General features: G+C 39.7%; 1 protein-coding gene across 1 annotated transcript in view; it reads left to right on the top strand.

Moving 5' to 3' along the window:
- Positions 1–466: 466 nt before the first annotated feature.
- LPCAT1 (lysophosphatidylcholine acyltransferase 1) overlaps positions 467–26,967 on the top strand; it is a gene marked incomplete at its 3' end in the record, with an annotated part of 47,185 nt that continues 20,684 nt past the window's right edge. Inside the window, exons 1-8 of the mRNA XM_084283264.1 lie at positions 467–680; positions 5,985–6,127; positions 7,623–7,837; positions 14,111–14,223; positions 15,768–15,828; positions 18,332–18,390; positions 23,312–23,346; positions 25,828–25,882. Of these exons, the coding sequence (XP_084139390.1) occupies positions 564–680; positions 5,985–6,127; positions 7,623–7,837; positions 14,111–14,223; positions 15,768–15,828; positions 18,332–18,390; positions 23,312–23,346; positions 25,828–25,882 (798 nt within the window). The 5' untranslated portion in view covers positions 467–563. The remainder of the gene's footprint in view (positions 681–5,984; positions 6,128–7,622; positions 7,838–14,110; positions 14,224–15,767; positions 15,829–18,331; positions 18,391–23,311; positions 23,347–25,827; positions 25,883–26,967) is intronic.

Genomic DNA, 26,967 nt, shown 5'->3' with positions numbered 1-26,967 from the left:
CAGCGTGTGGGAGACATTCACCCAGCTCAGTGGTCTCGGGGGGAGGGGGTTCACTTTATCCTTTTTATTATTTTTAATTCTTTCTTCAGCTGCAGTGAGCTGGGTTTCTCCTGCAGCCTGCCTGTGACCAAAACCCATGGGGAATGAAGGGGGGAGTCTCTCGTGGGAAGCCTTAACATCGCCCCCCACCCCCAACCGGGCGCCTGAACCACGGAGGGGCTCTCCCAGGACCCCCATGTGGGGTTGAACAGCCCCAGGGGGCGGGTGGTCTCGGGCGGAGCGTCGCCATGAGGCGAGCGCAGCCCCCCCGCCCCTCCACCCGGCCCCCCCGCCATCCTCCCAACCGACGCGGAAACCGGCGCCGAGCCCAGCGGCCGGAGCCGGCGCGCAGGGCGCATGCGCACGGTCGGCGGGGAGGGCGGGGGCCGGCGCCTGCTGCTGGGGGAGCGAGCGGCCCCCGGCACCGACACCGCCACCGGCACCGGCACCGGCAGCGGCAGCGCCCGCTCCCCTCCGCTCCGCTCCGTCCCCGCTCCGGGCCGTGGCCGCAGCCCGGCCCCGCCATGAAGCTGAGCAGCCGCGGCCGGGGATGCTGCGTGGCCGGCAGCCGGGAGCGCGGGCCGCCGCCGCGGAGCCCCTTCGTGCACCAGCTGCGCCTCGGCCCCCTGCAGAAAGCCAAGGTAGGGGCACGGCCGCCCCCGGGCCCTTCCCTCCATCATCCTCATCCTCATCATCCTCCCCCCAACCCTTCCTCCCTCCTCCATCTCACCGCCCTCCCGCCTCCATCTCCCCCCCTCCCCCCCCCCCCCCCTCCTCACAGCTCCGTGAGGCGGCCGCGCCCCCGCCAACCGCCGCCGCCTGCCCGGGTTTATTTTACTCCGGGAATAAAGCCCCGGGTTTATTTTGCTCCGGTATTTCTGGTGTGAATTCGTCTTTACCTTGCCTCCTCGCCGCCTGGGTGTCGAGGAGGAGGCGCACATGGCCCGCGTTACCCCGCGTTGAAGCGCGCCTCATGTCGAGCACCTGACGGGCAGGGAATTCCTAGCGGGCTTCCCAAGGTGGTTTTTTTTTTTTTTTTTTTTTTTTTTTTACCGATTTTTTTTAATCCTGTGAGGCAGATCAGGGCTGAATCCGGTGGCTGCTGCTAAATTGTTTCAATGGGAGGCGAGAGAAGAAGGCTGGTGTCATCTGCCTCCTTCAGTTTATACCCAGAGCCTCCTCGATAAATCGTGCAGTCGCAATGATGTCTTTGCCATGTAACTTGCTTCATTCCTCGTGTCACTAATTACACGGAAACAATGAGGCAAAAGTCTTGCAATGGGAAGAAAAGATAGCGTGTAGTCATACGCGTTCTGATCGTGTCTCAGTATAACAATAACAAGGTTTTATTTTGCATTCGTAACCTCTCTCTTCAATATTCCTTCTTTCTACCTGATTATTAACAAGGGGTTTTCAAAATACTGTCAGAAGGGCAGAACACCAGTTTCATAGTTTTTTGCAGGCTCACGTAAGCTACCAGTGTGGTTCGTCTTCATCCTCTCCGCCAACTCAGTGGCTGGCCGTAGAGCGCACCCATCTTCCATGTGGGCTGCTCCGCGCATCTGTATCGGACGTGAGCTTTGCCGCTGGATCTCAAAGATTTGTTATTCCCAATGAGAACTGCAAGCTGCGTCGTGTTTTACAGTGTGAAGACCAGAGGAATAAGCTTATCAAAGCCTGGCTTAGTTTTGCTTTCTAACTGAACCATCTTTTGTGGCACAAAATTCTTTAGCCCATCCAGTCCTGTAATCGTCTTTCTGCAGTGTTTAAGGAGGGAGCACGCAAGCTGACATAGAGAGCTATGATTGATTTTCTTCTTTGCCTTAATGATGTTCTCCTAACCTCGTTTTTAATTAAAAGAATAGTTGGATGAGAAACTCTTAAAGGAGAGCTGTGAAACTATTTGGCTTATGTGAAATGCCGCGCTCCCAGAAAGGGAGGCTTCTGGGCTGGGGAGGCTCCTTTACAGTCGATTACAGCAGTGCTTTCTCTTCCATGCAGTCCTGGCCTGTCACTAAGAGTTCAGCATGAAGTATTACAGCTGAACTCACTTCCTGTTCAGCTGGAGGCACAGACTGTGTCATAGGTTTTTCTGTCAGCCCTGTGAGTTGAACAGGGGTGAGTTCTGGGTTTGCACGGCCTCACCAAGTTAGGAACTGGAGGTACGTGAAGTTGGCGAGCACAGGGGACGGGGAGATGAGGCTGCTTTGTCTGAAAGACTGTTGTTTGTTGCTGATGGTCTGTCAGATAGCTCCATTATCTTCACTGCCACCTCATGCCTCCCTCATCCTGCACTCTGCAATGGGTTAGATTAACTTTTTTTTTTTTTTTTTTTTTGCTTGTTACTGCAATTCAGAGTAAATGCATCTTAAAGGATTTCAGCCTCAGACTGGAAGCAAAAAAGTAGAAAGTAAGTGGACAAAGCAACCACAAAGAGGAAGAAAAACAGAAAAGAAAAAAAAATCCCTTTGAGACCCAATAAACCGTTCACGTTTTTTATTGACTTGATAAAGACTGGGAGGTACCAGGGCAAAAGCAGCAAGCTGTACAGAGAACTGAGTCTCGTGCTTCCTGTAGAAGTTGCGGCTGTTTGGCGCTAATCTGAGGATAACAATGGGGATCATTCCCGAAACTACCTGTTTTATTTTTATACTCCAATAAAGAGATCCTTTCTGGAAGGCAGGCAGACATGATTTCATTAACCACAAGTTTCGTTCATCATCATAACATGCTCTGGGCAGCTGTCAAGTAAGTCAAAACTTTTTCTTCCTGGTTACCTCTGCAGAGCAGGCAGAAGCTTTGCTGAAGCTGTCACAGAGCATTTGTAGCCTTGCCTCCTGCCACTTACAAACGCGATATGGTGCCGTATTTCTTGCTTCCAGTGTTTCTGGCCTGTGTATTGCACCAGTGCTGGTGTTCCTTTGGAGCTGATTTGGCTCATTAAACCAGCAGATTGTTGTGTTTTCCTCTGTTCTGATTGGTTTTTCCTTTCTTTTGCTGGGATTGCTTTTCTTCAGCTTAATGAGCTGCACTGCTCGCTGCGAGCTCGGATAAGTGCTAGAAGGGACCCGAGGGGAGAGCGACCAGGACCACCCTCCTTAGCAGCAATGATCTGTTAGGTTGGCTGAATCACCAATGAACCTTTCCACTCCCGTAATTATCTCCAGGAGCTTGCCGAGTGGGAAAGCAGGTGGTAAGGTGGATTGCTGCTGGAGGAACTTCTTACTCCTTCAGAGCCACCTGTGGTATTGGCGACTGGGGGCTGTAGAGGTGAGAACAGCGAAGAGGTGGAAGTGCAGGGCAAGTCATGGTCTGTTCTGTTAAAAAGAAAAATTAGAACCTCCCTTTTCCTTGTTCAGTATTTGGCTATTACTTTGTTGTAAGTCATGGGAACTTTGTTGCAAATGAACCGCTTATAAGGCTGATTCTCCCTGTATCGGTAATTTCAAAGGTGCATTTTACAGCTTCCCTGCATGAGAGGTATGTTGCTGACTTTCAGGACAAGAAACTGGCACACATAAGACGCAAAGTTGCTCTGTGATTCTTGTGGTCAGTGTTTAGATATGTAGGACCTGAAGCTTTGAAGAACTTACAAAGGCCTTAAGTTCGTGTTTTATACCTTCATTGTAAGTTCATACTCAAATCAGGATGTGGCCTTTCTGGACAAGGAAACCATGATAACCTCTTCAGTTTCAGTGCCTTGCCTTGCAGCAGATTGGAGCCTTCTGGCTGAAGGGTGGGATCCAGTTTCTCAGGCAGACTCGTTACAAGCTCTCAGACCATCCTCTTCCTTTCTGCTGCCTGTAGGTCTTGCACATCACACCTGTCAGCTTCTGAAAAGCTAAGTAGGATCTCGCAGAACACACATGTAATTGAGCTGCAGTCAAAGCCCTCTTGAGAAAATTGCTCATGAGCTCCAGCTCCCAAAGTACAGGTCCAGATGGACCTCCAGATGTCCATGTTGATTCCAAGCCTTCTTCAGGGGCCAAGTGTAGTCATCCTCTTCTTTCTGCTATCAGACTGCTTTTATTGGCAGGTCATGCACTCCCACCTGCTAAAGAGGCCGGTGTCACGGTGGCTGCTTGGAGCTGCTGCTTGCTGGTTCTTTCCTGCTATCTCTGGACACAGAAGCCCAAGGGGCCTTTTCTGCTTGTTCATGCTATCTTTCAAAACCTTGTGGATGCAACAGCTGCTTCTCTTCTGCTACGTGGCTCTAAAGTGGTCACGATATAACAGATTGCTGCACAGATGCAAAGGGCTGCATAGCTCACCACCAGCCAGCCTCCTGCCCTGGTGCAGGAGGAGGCTTTGAGGAGTTGGAGAGAGGGTGTGAATCCCAGAGGCTGTGTCCTCACCTGCATTCTCCATCCTTTTTTTCTCCACAGCTGGTCCCTTCCTTCTGGAGAGCCTAGAAAGCAGCTGCTCTCTCTTCTCCAGTTTGCAGATGAATATTCCCCTATTCTATGAGTTTTCTTGGGGCTGCTGCTTTCTCCCTTTCTGATCTTCGGAAACGTTTGAACCCTTTATGCTGTCTCTCGCTTTTTGCTTGTCCGTGCTTCTAATCGATACTTGCACCTGTGCTCCTCATTCTCTTCTCCAGTCTCGTTTGCAAATGAAGATCGTGCGTATCGTTCTTCTCACACAGCTGCCAGAGCTCATGTCACCTTGTCCTGAACTATTCCTCCCCTCTTTTTCCACAGTGTGAGTGAAGCTGTATTACACAGCTGATGTGACTCAATTGCTGCTTGCTGCCAGAAGCAGCAGCCTGTGGATGCAAAGTTGCGTGAGTTAGTGTGACTTCAGGGCTTATCTGACCATTGCCGCTTTAGGAAGTTGAACCGGTTCATCTGGGAAACGATCATATCAAAGAGGGAAGAAAAAAGTTTTCTTCTGCTGTGGCAAACAGAAGCTGTGTGCCCCGGGACTGGAGTCCTGTTCTGGGGAGTAGGACCGTAGTCCTTGAGAGATGATGGTGCTGGTCTGAGCTGTTACTGTAAAACCTGGCGTTGCAGTGGGCTGTCTGAGGAACTGGTAGCTCTGGGTTTCTTCCTGCTCTGTTTCCTACCTCAACCCCAGATGTAAAGGTTTGTGCTGCCGGAGTGAGGTGCTTTAGTGAGCTCTTTGGGGAAGCGAGAGGACGCGGGAGCTGGTCAATGGAAAACTGAGCTGCGTGATGACACGGGCTGCATCAGGGAAGAGAAGCAGGATATGAATGATGCTTTCCACAGCACCCTGGGATGCATGAGATGAAGCACGGTGTGAGACAGCACCATATGCTTCATTTCTCATCCTTGTCTGGCCATGATGATGTTGAGAAGTACTTTTCTGCTTCATCTGGTGCACCTGTGGATGCACAGCATATTTCCTTTTGAATTCTTTCTTCACAGATTCCTTTTATCATTTCATAGCATCTTGTCCGTCTTCTGCCAGCTTCCCCTGAGCAACTAGAGCAGTGCTGGTGCAACCCCGGCCAGCATCAGACAGTTTTCGGTCCTCACTCTTTCCCCTAGCCAGCCTTCTGGAGCCTTACCCCATCCACTTACTGCTGAAGAAGTTAAGTGCACATCACTGGCTGCGTGTGCTGTGACGGACTCGCTCCTCGACGGAGCAGTAAGATTTACAACACACCCATGCTAAATATTTACTTAATGTGAGGCTGCAGAAAGGAAAGAGAAGATGCGGATGTATTCTCAGACAAACTCTGGATCTGAAGAAGTGCAGAAAGTTGACTGTGTTAGCTTTTAAGAGCGTCGCTGTGTTTCAGCTGTAATTCAGATCTGTGAGTACAAAATTGTGACACATACACTACGATTGTGTGCTTGGGATTGAAACATACACGTTTGTGTTTAACATGAGGTATTTTAAATTTAAATATGCAGTTTCTAGCAATTACTCTTTCAGTCTAAAATTGTGTTAGAATAACTCACTTGTTTTGGGTTTTGCAGATTGCCTTCATGACCTTGACTCTGTTTCCCATCCGGCTCTTTTTTGCTGCTTTTATGATGTTGTTGGCCTGGCCTTTTGCATTCATTGCTTCAATGGGATCTGACGAGCAAGAGCTTGAAAAGCCCCTCTCCTGGTGGCGAAAGTGAGTCCCTGATGTAGTATAATACTGAGAGAACCTGTGTTTAGTTCAGCAGTTGGAAATAGAGAAGACTGGAAATATCTCATGATAAGTCTGTCCCATGGACCTGCTTTCCTATTCAAAAGAAAAATATAAGAAAAATATTATTTACACATTCTCCTCAGTTGGGAAACTAAAAATACCTAACAAAACACCTTAACAATGTTTGATTTACCAAACGACCCAAGAATTACAGGGAGAAAAACAGAAAAACATTGCTAGCATCATATCTTTACTGAGGACTCACTGAGGATGTCGTATTAAAGCTTCATTGTGCCATCCTTCAGTTTTAATTATTCCCATACAGTTATGAAGATTGACGCTTTGGAACGCGTCCAGATTTCATATTCTAAATTGTTTCCAATTTTTTCACCCCATTGTTTCCTACCCGGTGATGAATTGACAAGACTGCTGTTGATTCTCCGAGGGCTTGCCCCGTGCTTTGGCGCTCGTTAATAAATCTGTGCTTGCTCTCGTATTGGAATGCTAATTAAGGTAGAATGTAAGGTGGTGCTCACCCATCCGTGAAAACTGCCGCTCGAGAAGCGAGGAAGGGGTGTAGTGTATTGCCTGTTCTGCAGAGAACATTAAAAGTATGAGCTGGCAGTAGCGTGAGGGAAGCTGATGGCATTTTGTATCGCAGGAGGGAAGGAGGCTGGGAACTGCGGAGGCATGTCGCTTTACATTTAATTTGGAGTGATACTGGTATAATGACTGAAGGAATAATGGACCGCCTTCAATTCTGCATACAGTAATTTTCAAGCCTTTCAGCAGGCCCTCTCCTATTTCGTCTTCTTTTGTGTCACCCAGCTCTCCAGCCTCCGATCCCCGTGAGGATAACAACTTGTGGTGGTTAGGCTTTGCACCCTGTTGGTTCAAAACAAATGTTTCTCTTTTCATTGCTGCCCAGCTATAACAGCAGAGGGAAGAAAGTGAAATATTTCCAGAGCTCCCAGATACGTTCTGTTTGCAACCCCCTGATTGAGAATCTCTGCACTAAGTTACTGCAGAGGTTTGTTTGGGTAAACTTTAACCCAGGAATCAGGGTTGTTGCATTCTAACAACATCCTAATAGTGTTGTTTATTTTTGTTTTTTGTTTTTTTTTTAGGGCTTAGTTTTAGAGCTTTTTTGGTATTAATAGAAAGCATTATTAGGCATTGTATATGCAAAGCTCAACAGTCATAGTCTGAATCAGAATTAATGTTAAAATAAAAGCCAATGGTACTATGATTTACAAGTATTAATATTTGGGAATGAGATGAAATTGAATGGTGTCTCACCTTAAGTGGCATTAAACCTGCTCAGAAAAAAAAAGCAGGAGGTCTGGGCAATGTTCCTGTTTCAGCAGTGCATCCTGCCTATGTTTTTGTCTTGCTAATAGTTTTTATGTAATGTTTTTCTTTTTGTTATTTGAAGGTACCCCTGTGGCAGTGTAACTGTTGTCTTGCCTCTTTTCAGGATAGTGGATGTTTTGCTGAAAGCAATCATGAGAATGATGTGGCTTGCTGGTGGATTCCACTGGATAAACGTGAAAGGCAGGCGGGCGTTGCCAGCAGAAGCAGCGATCTTAACAGTGGCTCCCCATTCTTCCTACTTCGATGCCATTCCAGTAACTATGACCTTCGCCTCCATTGTGATGAAAGCAGAAAGCAAAGATATTCCTGTTTGGGGAAGTAAGTTTTTGTTTTGTTTTGTTTTAAATTAAAAACCATTATTTAGGAACTTCACTGGTTGTGGATGAGAAGGTCTGAAGCACAAAGAAAAAAAATGCTGTAATACGTGGCAAGATTATTTTTCTTGGTCTAGTTTGAATATTAACAGGAAAAGGGAGGGTGGAAGGGGAGCTGTCCTTTCTCCAAAGATGAATTATTGTACTGAGTCAAAACAATTCCAGAGAGCTCATGGTTCTATTTCTGCTGAAATTGCAACGTCTTAGGACCCGGTAACTAGAAAAGCAAATTAGGATGAGGCTATAGAAGCAAAGCATGAGGCTATAGATAGTCTACCAGAACTTCCCTTTCTTAGCATGGGTAGGGGTGCAGTCCCAGAAGTGTTTCGTGGAGCATTGTCTGCTTTGAATGGTAACCTGCATCAAGGGTGTGTTGCTAACTCCTCATGCATCAGTGGGTTTGCTTGTGAGGGAGAAGCAAAAGCAGATGGTTGCAGATACCCAAGTCAGTAGTGTTTAAACAACCAACGTAGATTTTCATCAGATTTGTGATTTTGATTTATTTGGTGCAGTTGTGCTGAAGAGCTCCATGTGGAGCTCTTCTTTGCATTTAGCGGGACTCCTTGCAGGACCCCAACTAGATGAGGGAACTCCAGGCCATGTTGTGCTACTGAAATGTGATGGGTGGTAGGATGGCATTTGACAGAACACTGTAATTGCCACTTAAATATTCCATGTTGGATTCAGTGAGGATTAGTGGAAAAACCTGAGTAGAATCTGTAGGGATACCGAGATTGCTACCTTCAGTGCAACGACACAAATAATGTATATTGAAAAGTTCCTACTGCTTCCTATATACTTAATTTACTTTAAGGTGATTTCAGAAACTTTCAATTGAAAGCCTAGACTTACTGCAATCAATTTTTAAAAAGTTTCACTTAATGTTTTGTTTTGTTTTTTTTTCCATCTGTGAGCAAAAACATTTACAAAAGTAAAAATCAGAAAACTTCATGTAGGGATTGGATGGACTATTACTGGAATATTATAGTACGGTCTAAGTGTTTTTTCCTATATAGCTGCATTCATTTTATATCGTGTAGCCACGAAATTGATGCAGTCCATTATGAAGTGTTCAGAAAAATGACATGGAATTAAGTATGGTAAAGGTCATAACTGAGATTCAGAATTCAAAAAAAAAACCTTTTTTTTTTTTTTTTAAATAATACTTTTATATGAGCAACATCATTTACAGTAGCTTGTGGTGCTAAAGTAAATGGACCTTAAAAGAGAGGTAAGGAATCACTGTAATGAGTGGTCAAACGTTTAGTGAAAACTTCCTGGTAGAGAGAAATAGTGTTTTTTTGTATATTGTGTGTATATATATATATATATATAAATATATATATATATATATATATATATATGTATATGTATATATATATATATACATGTATATATATATATATATATATTTAATATATATATATATTAATTATATATATATATATATATAATTATATATATAATTATATATATATAATTATATATATAATATGTATATATATATATATATTTTATATATAAATGTTGCTTGAAAGAGGTTTTCTGTGGAGCAGATGCAACTGCCAATCTTCTCCTCCTTTTGAATCTGCTATTTTAATTTAATGTTATTTATAATTTTTTTTTTTTTTTGGTAGAGATATATTTTGTAGTACTAGACTACTGGTATTTCTTTAATGCTACCTGTGAAAAGGTGGTCGTGTTTTTCTTGGATTGCTTGGTGAATTGCCAACACTCCAGATACTCATCTAGAATTTCTCAGAGCAGTCAGAATTGGTTTTTATGTTCTTCAGCTTTGCAAGTCTTGCAAACCTCTTGTACTGGCTGCAGTGGAGTTTTGCAGTCAGCTGCTGATAATCCTAAGCTTGCTATCTCTTAATTGAGGCTCTTTAACAGTCATTCAGAATCTTCTGATAAGTTTTGAATAAAGTACATCCATTTAACTCTGAGCTGACTTTTCAACACGTGACAAATGAAGCAACAGATGAAATTTAAGGTAATTTTCATTGGTGAGGACTTTGGGTGAAGAGATGATCTTTGTCTAGCCATGTATGGATGTCTTCCATATGTAGTTAATGTAATGACAGTGTTGATCAGGGTATTATAATTGTTTAACGGAAGGATCAGGTCATTTAGTAAGCATGGAAAGATCTGAATGCTAATGGTTTACCAGGATTGGTTCTGGAACTATTTTAATAGGTTTCTAGAGAAGCTGCCTGTATTATTGTACCCTTAGTTTGCCAGTCATGGAATATTAAGCTTTTGATCCATTGGCAGTTTTATTCCTGATGATTAAAAGCTTGCTCTTCATGGCACTGGAAGTATTCCACATGTGTGTCTGTATATACATGTTTTATTGCTTTCTAATTTGAAGGCAGTTCTCCTGGACCACAAAATCCAGTTTCAGAATCAGACTTAACTCGTGACTCCTTCGGACAACTTCCTTATTTTTAGGCAAACAAAGAATAAAACAAACAAAAACCCTTTTTGGGCTCTAACAAGAGTTATGACCTCTTCAGTTAGTCATTAGTAGTGAGGAAAATCACCTACTTAGCACTGGCTTAAACTTCAGGGAGGAACTGCTCACCCAAAGACCCCACATGGTCCCATCCAGCTTTGGGGTCTCAGGTGGAAGAAAGATATGGACCTGTTAGAGCAGGTCCAGAGGAGGGCCATGAAAATGATCAGAGGGCTGGAACAGCAGTCCTGTGAAGAAAAGCTGAGGGCTGGAGTTGTTCATCCTGAAGAAGAAAAGGCTGTGGGGAGACCTTGCTGCGGTTTGCAACATGCATTGAGAAGACTTATGAGAGAGATAGATAAAGGCTTTTTACCAGAGCTTTTAATTACAGGACAAGGGGTAATGGTTTTAAACTGAAAGAGGATAGATTTGAATTGGATATAAGGAAAAAAATCTTTCATGATGATGAGGCACGGGCATGGGTTGCCCAGAGAAGCTGTGGATTCCCCACCCCTGGAGGTGTTCAAGGCCAGGTTGGACGGGGCTTTGAGCAACCTGATCAAGTCAAAGATTTCCCTTCTTGTCCCTGCAGGGGTGTTGGACTAGACGACCTTCAAAGTTCCCTTCCAACCCAAACCATTCTATGATTCAGTGAAATGCATGTGAGATTTCAGTGATCATACCAAAAAATAAAATAAAAATAAACAAGCAGCATCTGGTAAGTAGAGAGTGCCAGAACAGGCTGAGCACATCACCATGATACTGAAGTAGGAGATGTCTTTCAGCACGATGGCTTTCCAGAGCCTTGGTAGGTCGGGGCCCAAGGAGGGTGGCATCTGTGAATCTGTAGCATCATCTTAGGTGGGCTGAGGAAGCTGGATCTGTTCACCTGTCAGCATAGGTCCTTATATTTTTACGTTAAGTCTACTGGATCCAACTTCTAGTTCATCTCTCTTATTTTTGACTGGTAAAACAGCTGGGATAAAAGCTATATTTCAACTAGTTTTCATAGCTGATGAAGTCAGTGCCAGTGCAGAAATAGTTCAGTAAGAAGGAAAGGCAATTTGTCAGCAAAATGTGATTTGGTGCTCTTAGGCAACTTTTGAGATTCAAAACTTTCTTGCGGTCTGAACATTTTGAAACTGAATTTAAGTTGATAAGCCAATTTAAACTTTAAGCAACTGCTCCACGTCTGTAACTTCACCCTCTGAAGAGAAGAGAGGAAGTTGGTACTTTTTGAAATGAATAGGGAAATATGATAGTCAGATGAAGTCTATGAAGGAGAGGAGGTAATTTGTACTTTGCAGAATACAGAGAAGCTATAGGAGAAGGGAGGATCATATTGTGCTATAAAAACTATCAATTTTTGATGTCAATTGATCCCCCCATCTAGTAAATGTATGAGTTTCCATTCAGGTTTATCCCTTGAAGGTGCTTGATAGGCTTTTCTTGCACATCATGAGTAAGAAATATTTATATAGAGGGAAAAAAATATGCCCGGGTAGCTGGACATGTTTTCATCTTAGAACTGAAAAGATACCAAATTACTTCCCCATCAAGTTCTGCAACTTAATCATCCAGTTCTCTATCCCAACACAAGACAGAGCACCATTGTATAGCCATGGCCCTTCAGAGAGAATCTCACATTTAGATACTGCTGAAATTCATTGAAAGAGTCCTTAAACACTTTTTCACCTTACAGCAGTTTGTTTTGTTTTGTTTTTTCAAAAATGTTGCAGATTTCTTCTCTCTATGTTGTAAATCAGCAGCTTACAACACCATTAAGGTCAACAGCTTGAGTGCCAACAGCCCACTTTTTGTTGGCGTTGTAGCCTGCCTGGAGAGCACGAATGAACTCCCATGTTCTTCAGAGTATCTTGAATTTATTGTCAAGCTTATCTATTTCAAAGACATCTGCCTATATTTTGGTATCTTTCTCATAATAATGTAAAACCTGCTTGCTTAATTTCTTCTGTTTTAAAGAAGTCCTGTAACAAGAAGTCAATTTGTATAAGAGCCTTGGAGCTCTGAAATTCCTTTTCGTTCCACGGTCTGAATTCCATCATCTGGGCTTAATGCAAAAGAAGTTTTTGGGGAAAAGCTGAGGATGCTTGAGGTTTTTCTGTTATAATTGGTGTGTTTTTGTTTTTTTTTTTCAACAGTAAGAGAAACTCATGACTACCATCAATAAGAAAGAGCTGTGAAATTCAGTATGGTTTTCTTTGCTTTTTTTCTTGGCTTGTTCTGTTTCTTTCTTCTTTTTTTGAGGTGTTTTTTTTTTTTTGTTTTGTTTTGTTTTGTTTTGTTTTTAACCTTCCCACAACAGTAGCCCCAGCTGGCCCACGATGGCCTTCGATGCTCCCCTAGTCAGCACCGTTCTGTGGATATTGGTCAAGAGCAGGCATGTAGGAAAAAATGCAAACGTGTTTTCCGGTAACTTTTATCTAATAAACTGTGTCCTAAGCTTCTGCAACTTGTGGGATAAACGCAATTTCAGAGGCTGGTCAGATGTCTGGGAATTTGCTGCAAGGTGCGATGGGTTAGTTTAACACAACCACAGGACGATTTTGGTGAGTGCTGGCTAAACTGCCAGTGGGACGCTAACTGAACCAGCAGCTTTTGCTGAGTACAGGACTGTTCTTTATGCTGTGCTTTGTTTGTTGTTGTTGTTTGGTGGTGTTGTTTTTTTTCTTCACACTTTAAGTACTGGCTGATCCATTAATGCAGCAAGTATATCCTTGACAAAAGAAGATTATACAACTAGTGTCAGGGAACTCATCTTACAGTAGCTGCAAATATGAAAACTGTGTTTTATTTGTATGTTTTAGGCAACTAGAATAGCTAATGATTTAGTGACTTAAACCTCTAAGTAAGACTACAAGATATGGGGGTGATAAGTTATTTAAGGACAGCCTGCTGAGGTTAAAACATAGTGGTATATTTGCAGATGCTTCTCTTGTAATGCTCTTTAACATTGCAGATTTGTATATAGATGGGGTTTTTGTTTGTTTTAAAAAGAGAGGGCTTCAGTATCCTTGATAGACATGCATGGGTAGGGTATTGCGGATTGCTTTCTGACTCCTGCTAATTCAGATTTTGTGTCTTCCTGTGTATAAAAAGTTTTCCCACTGAGCCAGGAAAAGAATGCCTGAGATCTGAATCATCTAGTATGAGAAACAGGCAAACAGGTGACAGCTTAGAAAATAAGCATGCATTTTCTTTTGATTGTGCTGATTGCCCCAGAAAAGATAACGTAAAGCACGTATGCAATATCTTTGATAGAGTGCCATCAGTGAAGCTGAGCTGTCGTAGGAAATAAAGACAATGGCAGTTCAAGCCATAGGGTATGTTTTTGCTTGCCTAGGGAGGCTCCTGCTGCTTTTAGGGGTGGGATGGGGGGAGTACTGTAGGTTTTGTAGGAGGAGGAAACTGGCTGTAGTCAGCCACAGCAGCTTTGTTACAGAAAACTATGCATAATATGCACAATCGTGTTTTAAATTGTGATTTATGTATAATGGTCTATTAAAGATTGAACAAGTGCCAGAATTGTGAAACTGGTTTCCCTCGCAGGAATTCATGAAAGTATTTGAATAAAACTCCAGTAATTCAGCTGAGAATTTAATGTTGTAGTAAATATAATAAAGTAGTTATATACATTTATCAGTATTTGTCCAGAGGACTGCAGGGGTAGAAGTGGATCTCTTTCAAACAAAGTAGAAAAAAATGCGGTTTTGCTTGTTTGTTTTCCTTCCTCTTTAGCTCTTATCAAATACATCCGACCAGTATTTGTGTCTCGGTCAGACCAGGATTCTCGCAGGAAAACTGTTGAAGAGATAAAGAGACGCGCTCAATCTGATGGTAAATGGCCACAGGTACTGTATGCTCCTACTGGGTGTCAGATGGTATTTGGCATTTCAAGGCTTCAGATAGGCAGTTTTCTTCATTTCCTTGCAGGATGCTTTAGGTGGTTTGTGGGGGGTGAGGTTCTCCCTTCTTTTTGGAAGATCAAACATAAGATCCTAATCTATACCCAAAAAAAAAAAGTAACCTAGCTTTTCATTGCAGTGTGTTTTCAAGGGGAGACTGGATAAGTTCCTGGGAAGAGAGGTTTTAAGTGATATTGAGTGGACAAAACTGTGTCAGGTTTAGGAAGACCTCTAAGAAAATCATTAGGTGCTCAGTAGAATACCTGGGGAGTATTGTGCGTTCCTGCCCTTCTCAGTATTCTGGCATACTGTCACTGCTGGAGATAATCCAAGCAATTCAAATGTTCTAGTAACTGGAGTATGTCTCTGTTGGGCCACATCGTGAAAACAGTTCTGTAATCGTGTTTCAGGGTTTTTTCTTCACTTAAAACGTGACTGCTTATAAAGTGCGTTGGAAGAGAGTAATGAGAAGGGAGGGATGAATGCCTAAGGTCTATGTTTTATAAAAGCATGTAATTTCTCTCAAAATTTGAAGCACTTTTCTTGTGATTTTTTTTTTTTAGAGTAAGATAGAAAGTATTACTTTTTTTAATGGCATTGTTACTACTACAGTGGTTATGTCCACATGTTGGACTACTGAAACATTCTGAACAGTGCCAGAAAGGCGATCCAGAGCTTTCACATCATGACTTTTATCAATAGATTTCAAAGCACTTAAAAACAAATAAATATTCATATTTACAGATGATGAAATTGAATTACAGAGCTGAAATGATTTCTAGAATATCTAACAAACTTGTACAAAAGTAGGCAATAAAACCAGTAATGATCATTCTAGTTCATTGCTGTCTTATTTACTTTCTTTTTTTTACTTCCTTTAAACGCCTAGTTCTGTAACGCAGCAAAGTTTCAGCAGTTCATGGCTTTTTGCCAAGATTTTTTGTGCATTTTTTTCAGTCTAATCTCTTCCTCTGAATTTGGTTCAACTTGAGCATTTTTCTTCTTGTTAGAATTCCGTTTAGATATTTTCAGCCTCTGTCATTCTCATATCTGTGTGCAAGCCCAGTAATAAATGCAGAAAGAAGATATCAATCTTTCTTTTCTTAGCCTGTAAGCAGGTAGACTGGGAGCAGGAATTTAGTTTTGGTGCAGAACTGAGTACAATATTTTTACAGGCACCAAAGACTTTTATGAGAATTCTTTCAAACTCGTGAGGTTTTCCTAGTCCCTGTTAATGTTCTGATAGAATCATGTTGTTATCAGAGGTCAAGAAAGAGGCAAATTAACGGTTTAAAAAAAAAAAAAACAAAATTCCTCAATGAAGAGGTCAAGCAGAGTTCTGTCTTAATAGTCAAAAATGTTTTTCTTTTATCAGGGAAAAGTAGTTCTGCTTTTTTTTAATGTAATTGGTTAACATTATATTTTAAAAGATTTTATAAATACACATTCAAATATTTAACTCAATTTTTTTTTTTTTTTTTAACTTGAAGATAATGATATTCCCAGAGGGCACTTGCACAAACCGATCCTGTCTAATTACGTTCAAGCCTGGTAGGTATGATGCTTACTTCTCTGTTCTCTACAGACTATTCTTGTTTCTTCAATTTCTGAAATACCACTTGCATTGTAATTTGTTTGCTGTTGCAGAAATAGAATTAAATCTTGCAGTAGGGTGGGATTGAAATAGAAATTTCTTGAACTGCAATTGTTTTGTAGAATTGTAGTTCCACTGTTATGTAAAACGTTGATTTGAATAATTAGATTTATTTTCTTGACTTTTGAAATTCATGAGAGCTGAAGGAGGTTTCTTACTGGGTATTTGTTTGTGGTTGTCCTTTTTTCTTTTTTTTTGTTAATGCCTCCTCCATTTCCTCTTTTGGGTCTGTCTTGTAGTATTTCAATATGCTATAAAGGTATCAGCTTGTATCCATTTCAGACTGGTGCTGCATTTGCTGCTGCGTAGTGTTTGGTTGATTCCTGACTTCTTGAACTTTCCTGTTGAGTTGCATTCTGGTGAAGATAGCACAAGAATCTTGCCAGTATAACACTGTTACAGGGGCTCTTTTTTTTTTTTTTTTTTTTTTGTCTCAAGCTTTATTATCAAATGTCTGCATTCTAGGCTGTTTTCTGTTAGTAGCACCCTGTTAGCTTATCAAATTAGTAGAGCACATAACACTGAACATTGTCGCAGATGTGAATTGTGGTTATAATGGGATTGTCAACACTGCCGTGAACGAGCAATGGTTAATAAAAACTTGTCTTCCTGGTGTAGGTACAAAGATGAGAATGAGCAGGCTGCGGAGAACAAGGCCTTTGTGATATATGTTTGTTTTTTTTGACTCTTCCTAGGCTTCTGCCTAGCTCACCGTGTTCTGTTCTTATTGAGTGTCTCATTTTATGTTGCTCGCAACTTACATATCCCTACTGGAATATCATGCAGTGAGTCAGCATTGTGGTTCCTTGCACTAATTCATTTGGCTGAAGGAAATACTGAGCAAACATTCAAAAAGCTCTTTCTTCACCCTTCTTAACGCTTACCTTGTAGATGAATGAGTGGTGGTTAGAACATCTGCTTCTTTCGCGCTCTATTCCTTCCCTCTCCTCCTTCCCCAAATCCTGGCCACGCTTTGAAAACCCATCCAAATTCTTCTTTAAAACCCTGTTTTCCTTCTCTCCCTCTGTTCCATAGGCATTCCAGCCACCAGATGCCATATACTTTCTGCCTCCAATTCCCACTATCTTCCTCTCCTCTGGTCTAGTACATGCTGCTGTCTGCCTCTTGACTATCTCACTTTTCCTGCTGCAACTTCATTCTGTATCCGTCCAGCCTCCCAGAATTCCTTTGCCTCAAGATACCTCACTTTGATATCAAGTAACTTTAGGTCTCTGAGTAACTGCTTTCAGGATGCCTTTCCCAGTTCTGCTTTTATGGCCTACATTCCTTGTTCTTATTATGCAGTTTTTTGTTTGTGGTCATGCAAGCTAATGACATGGGCAAACTATCTAGCTTTGTTTAAATAGTAACGTTGTCATCTACCACTCAGATTTTGTCATCTTTGAAAGTTGCTTAGGCTGCTGTTCTTGGAGACATAATAGAACCAATAGAACTACTGGGCCAAGAACCACATCTCTGCAAGGCCCCGTTCAAATAACCTTCATTAAAGATGTTTATACACCACTAGCAGTTTTTCTTTTCACGTCTATGTAATTATTCATTCTGTAAAATAAACATAATGCTAAGCATACAGTATACTTTCATCATTTGGTTCTTAATTTTAATTGGAATATTCAGCAGTATTTAGCAAATTACCATACAAAACTTAGTTTAAGTAAAGTTTTCTTTTCAAACCAAATGTTTTCACAAAAAAAATGTTTAGAAGAATGTTGAATAAGATAATTATAAAGAAAATGATTAGCAAATGACACGTAGATTTTGTGCCACTTATTAGAACCATAATTTTCACATGAAATGAAGTGACACTTCCGTGCAATAGCTCTAGTTCAGTATACTCCATTGTATTTTACATAACTGACTAAAAACAAGCCCTTCTGAGGGGAATTAAGGTGGGGAAAAAAAAAAGAAAATCATTCTGTTACTTCAGAGATGATACGTTTCCTCTAAACTAGTGTTGCTTAGCTAAATGTAGAGAGCTTCTTTTGCATAAGAAAGCTTAGATTCTTCATGGAAAAAATACTGTTGACCATGAGGAATCTTTTGACTTAACTATCTTGCATGTTCTCTTAATTTTTGTTATAATTTATCAAGTTGAATTTGGTACTGGGCTCTGAGATGTGTGCATGACAGTTTATGTAAAGTATAATTTAGAAAATACAAGTAAACATTCATAATCTTACCTTCTGAAAAGGTGGACATACACTGTCACTCTTTTTTTTTTTTTTCTTTTTTTAATTACTTTTGAGGCTACTTCTGGGTCTTTTTTCTCTATCAACTAATCCTTATACATTATCAGACCATTAATCATAAAATCTTTTGCTGCAATAAATTCTGTACCAAAATGTGCTATAAGGTAATGGGGTGTCTTGTGCCTTCTAGGAGCATTTATTCCTGGAGTTCCTGTACAGCCAGTGGTTTTACGTTACCCAAACAAACTGGTAAGTTCAGCTTGCAATGTAATTGGAAACATGGGGCATTTTCCTCTAAATTCATTGGTACTTCTGTAACCTTGTAGGTTAGATAATTAGGCTTAGAAATTCGGAAAGTACTAATAAACGCTTATTTGCTGAGTATGCGTTCCTTAAGCTTCTAGCAGGATAAATAGACTTAATAAAAGCAGAAGCATTTAAATTTCGAGTTAAGTTACTCCATTAAACAGTGCTCTGAAAGTTATTCAGGTTGTTGTGAGAAGTGCTGTGCATGTGACAAGACATAAAGGTCCTAGACAGAAACTGACACTTGTTCTGAGGCACTGCCCGTTATTACACTGTGTGCTGGGGAGTTTTCTTCATTTATTGCTGGAAGGTACATCTGCGCCTGCTGAGTGTGAGGATGCTAGTCACGCATTAACACAGCTAGCTAAATGATAATAGAAAAACGTGTTGGGGATCTTGGCACCTTCATAAGGTGTCTCATTGTCCATGTTTCACATTCACTTTGCACTTGGGTCGCTAGCTAGTTTGAAATAGTCCTTCAGTAGACATCAGATTAAGGTAAAACACAGTGTTTCTTTACAATATGTAAAGTCAACAGTTGTCACAAATGGTTGCAAAGATCTAGGTAAACGAAGATGAAACTCACCTGATCTACCTCAAGATCATGAAGGATTGTGTTTTACTTCAGCTTTCTTACTGTGGATACTTTCTTGTCCTGTTGCAGCAAGAATCCTGTCTTTCTGCATTCCTCAGTTAATTAGATGCTTCCCAGTCAACCATGCTAGCTTTTATAATTGAACTTCTTTTTTTTTGAGCCCTCTGGGGCTATTTTCAGGTCCAGTGTGTCCCCTTATTAAAATGGACATTATGTAGGGGAAGGTGGGAGGAGAGTCAGAAGTAAAATAAGGACTACCTTGCCTCTTTGATGTGTGTCACATCAGGTCTCGTGTCATCTCTCCTTGACTAGCCCATTAACAACCCCTTGAACTAAGGATGGATTTCATTTCCTGAGTGCTTATTTTTTTTAAAGTTGGTTTTTGTTTTTGTTTTTCATCCATTGAACTTTCCATCAATTTATAGGCTGATATCAAACATGCTTGATTTAAAAAATAAATAAGTAACTTTTCTTAGTTCCTTTATTTAACTTGCATAGACCAGCACTTGCCGTTGACTGAGATCAGGCATGATAGCAGTAACTCAGTTATCTTCAGGGATGTTGTGACAAGTGTAGCAGTTGCTATGCTCATGTAGAATTAAGAGCATTGTAATGCGTTGCCCCGACTTCTGATTACATAACTATTTCCAAGAAAGGGTTGAGTAGCTTTTAAAACCTTTATTGCACTGCCAGTTTTTTTATAATGCAAATATGCATATTTATAAAACTACAATATGAAAATATCAAACCATATATTTTTATATTTTATATATATTTTTAATAAGGCTACCGAACTTTAATCTGCAAATATCTTAAAATATGTAGTACATAATATGCAGTGTTTGCAAGCTAATATAAATGTTCCTAATGCTGTATGAAGAGACTGAGGCTCACATTGATTTATCTTCAATATAAGAAATTTTTGAGCTTTTAATTTATTTTTTTTTATTATTACAACGTGTTTTAAACCTGTAAATATCTATGTAGATATTGTGAATATCTGAATCTGTGTATGTTACTTTACTTGTTCCTACTACTTTTAATTACTGTAAAATACTGCTAGGTTTCAGTGCCTTGCTGAGTAATTTAACCTCCAAACTTTCATTAAACGTTGAGTGGGGGAGGAGAATAACTGCTATTGCTGCTTAAGTTTATATTAGTTTGGGATCAGAGAAGAGTTGTATCGAAGTTGGAATGAGGAGGGGAAGGAGGAATACAATACGGTGGTATATGAAGGTGAGATTTTGATTAGGCTGCAGTTAAGAGTTAAGTAGCAAGAAAGAATGGAGTAGGGAGATAATGGTTTTCATAGGGTAGGACTACATTTCTGGAAAACTTGAATTGTTTCTGGTTTCTTCTCTGTCTACTTGTTTGACCACTGCATATTATAATTTGGGGTTTACAGAAGAATTTAAGTTCTTTCCGTAGCCAGCAAAGTCGAGTCAGGCATTGTGTTCGGTCACTCCACTGCTTTTAGCTTGAGCTCAGCCATCGTGCTCTGCATGTAGGATGTTAGACAGCTACTGACTATATTCCATTTAAAGGAAATGCTCGGATGCCCAATCCACAGGTCCTACAGCAATTGTTTTACAATTCATTTTTATGCTAATTCCCTTCATTGTTCATATAGCTCTTCCTTTATTTGAATTTTCTAGCAGAGTGCTGGTAACTATAGAAGGCTATATACCTCTCTAAATATTACAGATCTATTTTAACCATATTTCGATGTCCACGTGTCTCCCGAAATTAGCCGTGCTATTTGTTGTGAGGTTTGGCAGCATCTCTTCTTCAGTGTTACTGTGTCAGAGCTGAGTGGTTGTATTTTTATATGCTTGCTCTCCTTCTGCTACAATGTTTGCTCTTATGTTTATAGCTTGGTACGGTTCTCAGCATTTCCCTATGTCAAATAAAATTATGTGAAAGATGGACTTCCACACCATCCAAAGGATCCATTAATAGATATAAAAGTTTCGAGCTGTTCTTTCAGTGTTAGCAGAGTGTGTGCTGTCTGTGAGCATACGCTGGTAGCTGTGAAGTATCTTAACCCAGGTATGGAAAACACTACTTACTGTCTTCTGCTTGCTCTTTTCATCCTAAAAATATACGTTAGCGAGAGCTTACCACTAAATAGTTCTCTCTCCTGAAGGACGCAATCCTCTTCTGCACTCCCTGGCATTTACTCCTTATCCCTATTGAATCCAAATGTTCTCAATGAGAAAAAAGCCCACATGTCTACTGTGACATTCGTATTGGGAATTTCTCACCAGATTGTTGATAGATATATTACTTATTTGAGTTTATCGAGGGCTGAATTCTGAAAATATCTACTCTTCTTTAGTGATCCTTTGCCTAGCCAAAGGCAGGGGGATTGGCTTTTTCTTTGTCTCCTGCACTGTTGTAATTTAGGGAGATGAGTGAGATACACAGAGTGCTTTGGTGCTCTATTATGGCAAATCTAGTCCCTGGTAAGAGAGAACGTCAGCCATCTACTCTTCAACAGTCAGGGCTTATAAATGAAAGCTCTTTATGGGAAAAACAAAGCCCCTCATGAGTTTACTTGTATTATTACCAGAGACATCAAAATTGCCATAAGAATTTTATTTCATGGCAGAACTAGAGACCGAGTTCTATAAGATCACTAGGTGGAGAAGTCTACACTCGTGCACCCATGTCGATTGCTGGAAATGGAATACTTTTTAATGATATTTTGTTTGGTTTTAAAATAACTGTTGGAAGTCAAAATTTAAATTCTTAGTAGTCCTTCATGGCGTATTGACCTTATTCCAGGCTGTTGATCTATCATGATAATGATATTTTTCACTTTTCATGCCTGTGCTGCCTCCTTTCAGTTTTCCCTGAGTCACATTTTTAAAGTCATAATTAAAATGAGTTTAACTTGATTTTTTTCAAGATCACAGCATGTGATCAATCACCTAAACTCTTCTTAAAGATTTTCTGTGGTAGCATAGAACAAACCTAGAAATTTGTCAGTAGGTTAGCAGAAATCTTTCCAATGTTTTAGAAACATAAATTTCCTGAGTCCTGTTGGCTTTGTAGTGACTTGTGCATGATTTTTCCAGTTAAAGAAAAACAAACAAACAAACCTGGAACTCATTTTCAGGTTTTTGCATTCTTGCTCCTACATGTAAATTAAGTCTCCAAGTATTGCAATTTTTTCCTACCCTATTTCTTAGTCTTACAGTTTAAAAATCTTGTGACCTTTGTCATCTTCCTTCTTGTGATCTGTTATATACTCCATTCAAGGTCTCTGTTCTCTTTCGGCTAGTTGCATCTTGTTTACTTCTTTAACTTCTATTTCCCCTCTGTTAATGTTTTACACGATTCCTTTTTTTTTTTTTTTTTTTTTTTTTGACGGTTCATAAAGGCATCATCTCCATCTCTTTCAAGACCCTTTTATTGCAATAAAAAATTGGTTAGAATTCAGGGATGATTGACAGTAATTTCTGAGTAGTAGAAAGGAGGTTAAAACTCCTGCTAGGCATCACCCCCTACTTTCTGAGCAGGATTATAACTGTGGATTCCAAGAAATGTTCCCATGTGGCTTTGGGATTTGGAGTTGTAAACTTTTTCATGTCAGCCATCTAAAAGTGTTGCTCGTCTTCCCTGAGAGCAGCTCGGTGGGTTTAGATGTCTTGTACCATTTGATTTTTGGATCAGGCAGATGGATGGATGCCATGCGTGAGGGGAAAAAAAGCAAGTGGAAAAATCCTCTTTGAGGTAAAACATGTGGTCTTCCTGGTCCTACTAATTCTTTTCAGTTGAAAGGATTCCCATTAAGTCATCTCTACAGGTCTCAGACACTCGAGAATTGTTGCAGAGCTCATATCTGTAGCTTGGAGGTCCAGCTACAGTGTAGGGACACTTGCTGGACACTCTGTCCAGCAGGGTGGGTCAAGAAAACGCACATGGACTGAGAATCTCAAGGAACATCAGCTTGTGGTTTAAAATATTATATATATTTTTTTTTTCCAAGATTAACAGCTTTTTAAGAATTCCCTGAAAATCTTTACATGTCTTATAAATACAGATATAGATATTCCACATTTATGAGCTGAATTGGTGGGTGTTTCCTAGCTTCATAAGAGTTTGATTCCTGCTATCTTTGGTTTACTCATGTTGGGACTAAGAACTTGTGGAAATTGAATTTTCCATGAAAACCTATTAGCCATATGTCATCGGTTATGCTATCTATAATTTAACAGAAGTTTAAAGTGCAATAATTAAAACTGTTATGCTTCCTTTCTGAAGGATACAATCACATGGACATGGCAAGGCCCAGGAGCGTAAGTGGTTTATATTTTATTGCTTGCATCATAATTGCTTTCCTTAATTAGCTTCTATTTACATGATTTGTAGAAGTATGTAGTCAAGCAGTAATTGCTGGCTATTGCATTGTGCTGTGGGTTTTAGTCTTTTATGCATTATTCCCTAACTATGATAATGTTCAGTTAGAGGAATCCAGTTATAAACAGTGTATTTCTGATACTATGGTTTTGATGGCTTGCTGGATGAATTTTATTTCTTTTCTTCTTCCTCTGAGCCTGAAGTAAAACGAGATGCTTCTGCTCTACATATTTTATTGCCTGCAAGTTGATTTGGAGTGTCTGTATGAAGTCTGTATGGCTACTGTTTGAAATTGGTCTAGTCCCATGGAGACAGTCATCCCACCTAGGAAATCTGAAAATATCGTTTCCATTGTCTTGCCTGATTGTAACTTTGACTCATTTTAAAACACTATGTTATTCTAGAGGTTCCTTAGCAAATTAATGTCATGTAAAATTCAAAATGGAGGAGTTTGGGTTCATTTAATTTTTTTTCCTATGCTGTTTCAACATTGGAGTCAGTTTAGAAGTTCTAAAACGTTTAAATGAAGATCAAAACCAGAAATTTTCAATCCTAAATGAAGGGTGGTTGGATTCCATGGTTAATGGTTTGCCTCTTCCTTGGTAACTGCTGTTTTGAATGTCCCACCTGAGATCCTGTATTTTAGTAGGAATGAAGAAACCATTGTGATAAGCCAGGATTCAAGTAATTTAGCATTTTTTTCACCTTTAGTTGGACTAAGAGCCAGATCTAATTAAAGACACAAATTTGGAGACTTGAGAAAATCACTGATCACATTTTAAACTTTTAATTGAAACTTTCAGCTTTAAAAACTTCCAGCTCCTGTCAGAGGAGTCAGGAACATGTAGGAGTTGGGGAGGAACTTGTAGGTGGGTTACCTCAAAGCACTTAAATGTGTATAACACAATACTCTCATTCAGAACTGTTGACCCCTACGAACAAACTTAAGTCAAATGAAAGCTGAATCAAATTCTGAAGTAGCATGTAATGTTATGCGAATTCACTTGGGGCATTTAAATTACTGTTTTACTTAATTAGGTTTAATTCTCCTGAGTGGCCTAACAGGTATTTCTGATGTCTTAGCAGAAAATACTGTTAAGGCTGCTACATTCACTTTCTCAAACATCTGTTGTCTTATGTCATTTTATTTTGGTGTCAGCCAGAACATAATTTGAAAACGTTGCTGTATCCAGGCGTATTCTGTTTACAGAAGATTGGCAGGGTATTCAAAGTTGATGCAGCCCATAAAATAGATTGAAAACGTGTTTCATGGAAACTGAACACTTTCAGAAAGCAATGTTTTTACTAGTTTGCTATTCAGCTCAGATTAACTTGACTGCACCTTAAAGCCTTGGACAACAGCATACAACTTAAATTTTCTCTACCTTAGACTTGGAGTTAAATATGGCTTCTATCAACTATTTATTAATGTTTTTAATTTAAGGTTAGTGTGTAAAAACAAGTTGGGGCAGATTTTTTTTTTTAGGTATCTTTGAGGATTATAGAGTTGGAACTGAGAAAGTTGTGCTTATAAATTATTAGCTGTTTTTAATGTTCTTGAAGTAGGATGTAGAGAATCAGATCTTCACATTTACTGTTAATGGTGTAAACGTGAAGTCATAAGTTCTATTGTGGTGGTTGTACCTTTTCTTTGTTTTAATGTATTGGAAGTTAAATTGGAAAGGAGACAAACGTGCTGCATCCCTGAATGAGTGTGTCGCAAATTAGTACTGCTTCTAGGAAGTGCACTTTATCTGCCTAAGAGGATTTTTATCTGCACTTCTAACATAATAATTGGCTGCTGTATGTACCCAAATACAGTATAAAGTGTGCCTACTAATGCTGCTGCCTAACTTAGGTTTACTAATTCCTATCCTGAATTTGAACACTACTGGAGTCCACTCAACCTTAGAAAGCAATATCTTGTGTCTTAGACTACTGAAACACATGTACTGCATTTCATTAACAGATTTCTGAAGTATAATTTGATTCTAAACAAAGGTAAAGATATAATCATAGTGGTTTTAATTAATCTTGTCAACTCTGTTGAATACAGCATTTTCCTGAAACAGACTTGCAGTTTCTTTATGTTCTCTGCATACATGTACATCAGTCATGTTGTTGTATGTATGAGTAACTGTGTATGTTACTGTTTGTCTTTTAATTTTGGGTGTCTTTTAAGATGCTGTATATATTATACATATATATATTCAGTATAAAATGCTCCTGTCCCCCCTTACAGAACGTAATGTGTAGAAGTACTCTCAAAGACCTTTTCTGTTAAATGTGTATTTGAATATGATTGTACCTATATACCTGCAAGTAGGAAAGCTACCTGAAGACTTCAGAGCATAATGTACTACTGTTTCACTATGTTTAATTTTTTTTCTTCATCCTTTTCCTTTTTTTCTCCCTTTTAGGTTAGAAATTCTGTGGCTTACATTGTGTCAGTTTCACAATTCCGTGGAAATTGAGGTCAGTAAAATAAAGTGTATTCAGAGCAACATCATATACAGCAGTATACATCATATTGTTCATAATTCTGCAGTAAAAGTTTGCAATCAAACTCTGCTTACACTGTTTTTTGTTTTTTTTTTAAAAAAAGTTTAAATACCACTTATTTTGGACAAGTATATCTGTATCTGAAAATGTAACCTAAAACTAAAAAAAAATAAATACAGTTTCCCACTTGGCTTATGACTTTCTTATTTAAATTGAGTAGATATATTTCCAACTATAGAGTTAGCATTGTGAATAAAGCTCTTATCTTGTAATGCTATGATTTGCTATTTTAGCAATCACAGTGAACTTAGTGAATGCTGATGTACAAAATAAGAACTATCTTTTAAAGAATAAGAAACCGCTTACAGTGATTTTTACAATTTCTGCAATGTTCTGAATGTGGAATCAGAAAACACAAAATTGGAGTTCATGTATATTCTTAACATTGTTTTGAGGAAAACATTGTGGTCTTAAGGCTGAAGGCTATTGAAGTGGAAATGTGAAAATGTATTCATGTTTGACTGATGGATCTGATGGCAGGGTAAATTAGTAGGAAGAACTATCGCTATTGTTATATACAACATATCCTAATCACAGTAATCGTTGCAATGTTCTGTGTTTTGTTTCTTCAATAAATATTTGGAAAACAATGAATGCACAGAATACTGGCCACTAAACAACTGTATGTCTTGCAGAAACTTGTGATTGGTGTTATCACTTCAGTTGAAAGTTTTCAGCTATTAATGGCTTAAAAAAAATCTTATTTACAAAATAGTGGTCTGATCATGGTGTCAAAAAGAAGAAAAGTAGATGTACTTTAACAACAAAAAAAAGTTGCATAAAAGATAATAGGAACTGCCAGCTTACAAAAGGGATGATAAAGTTATCTGAAAATGTTTTTACAGTAAACTACTCCCCGTTCTGTTTTGGTAACCCACAGCAGATAAGATCTTTTTCACAGGGGAGATATGTTTTACTTTAAAAGTATTCTACCAGGCTCCTACTGTCCTGCTTATATAGTGTGTAACAACTGGATTCTTTCACTTTATATCTGTTTA

The sequence above is a fragment of the Netta rufina genome (genome assembly GCF_964035555.1).
Source record: "Netta rufina genome assembly, chromosome: 2".
In the NCBI taxonomy this organism is placed as follows: Eukaryota; Metazoa; Chordata; class Aves; order Anseriformes; family Anatidae; genus Netta; species Netta rufina.
Note: the sequence above shows the minus strand (reverse complement) of the source record. Positions and strands in the feature narration are given on the sequence as shown.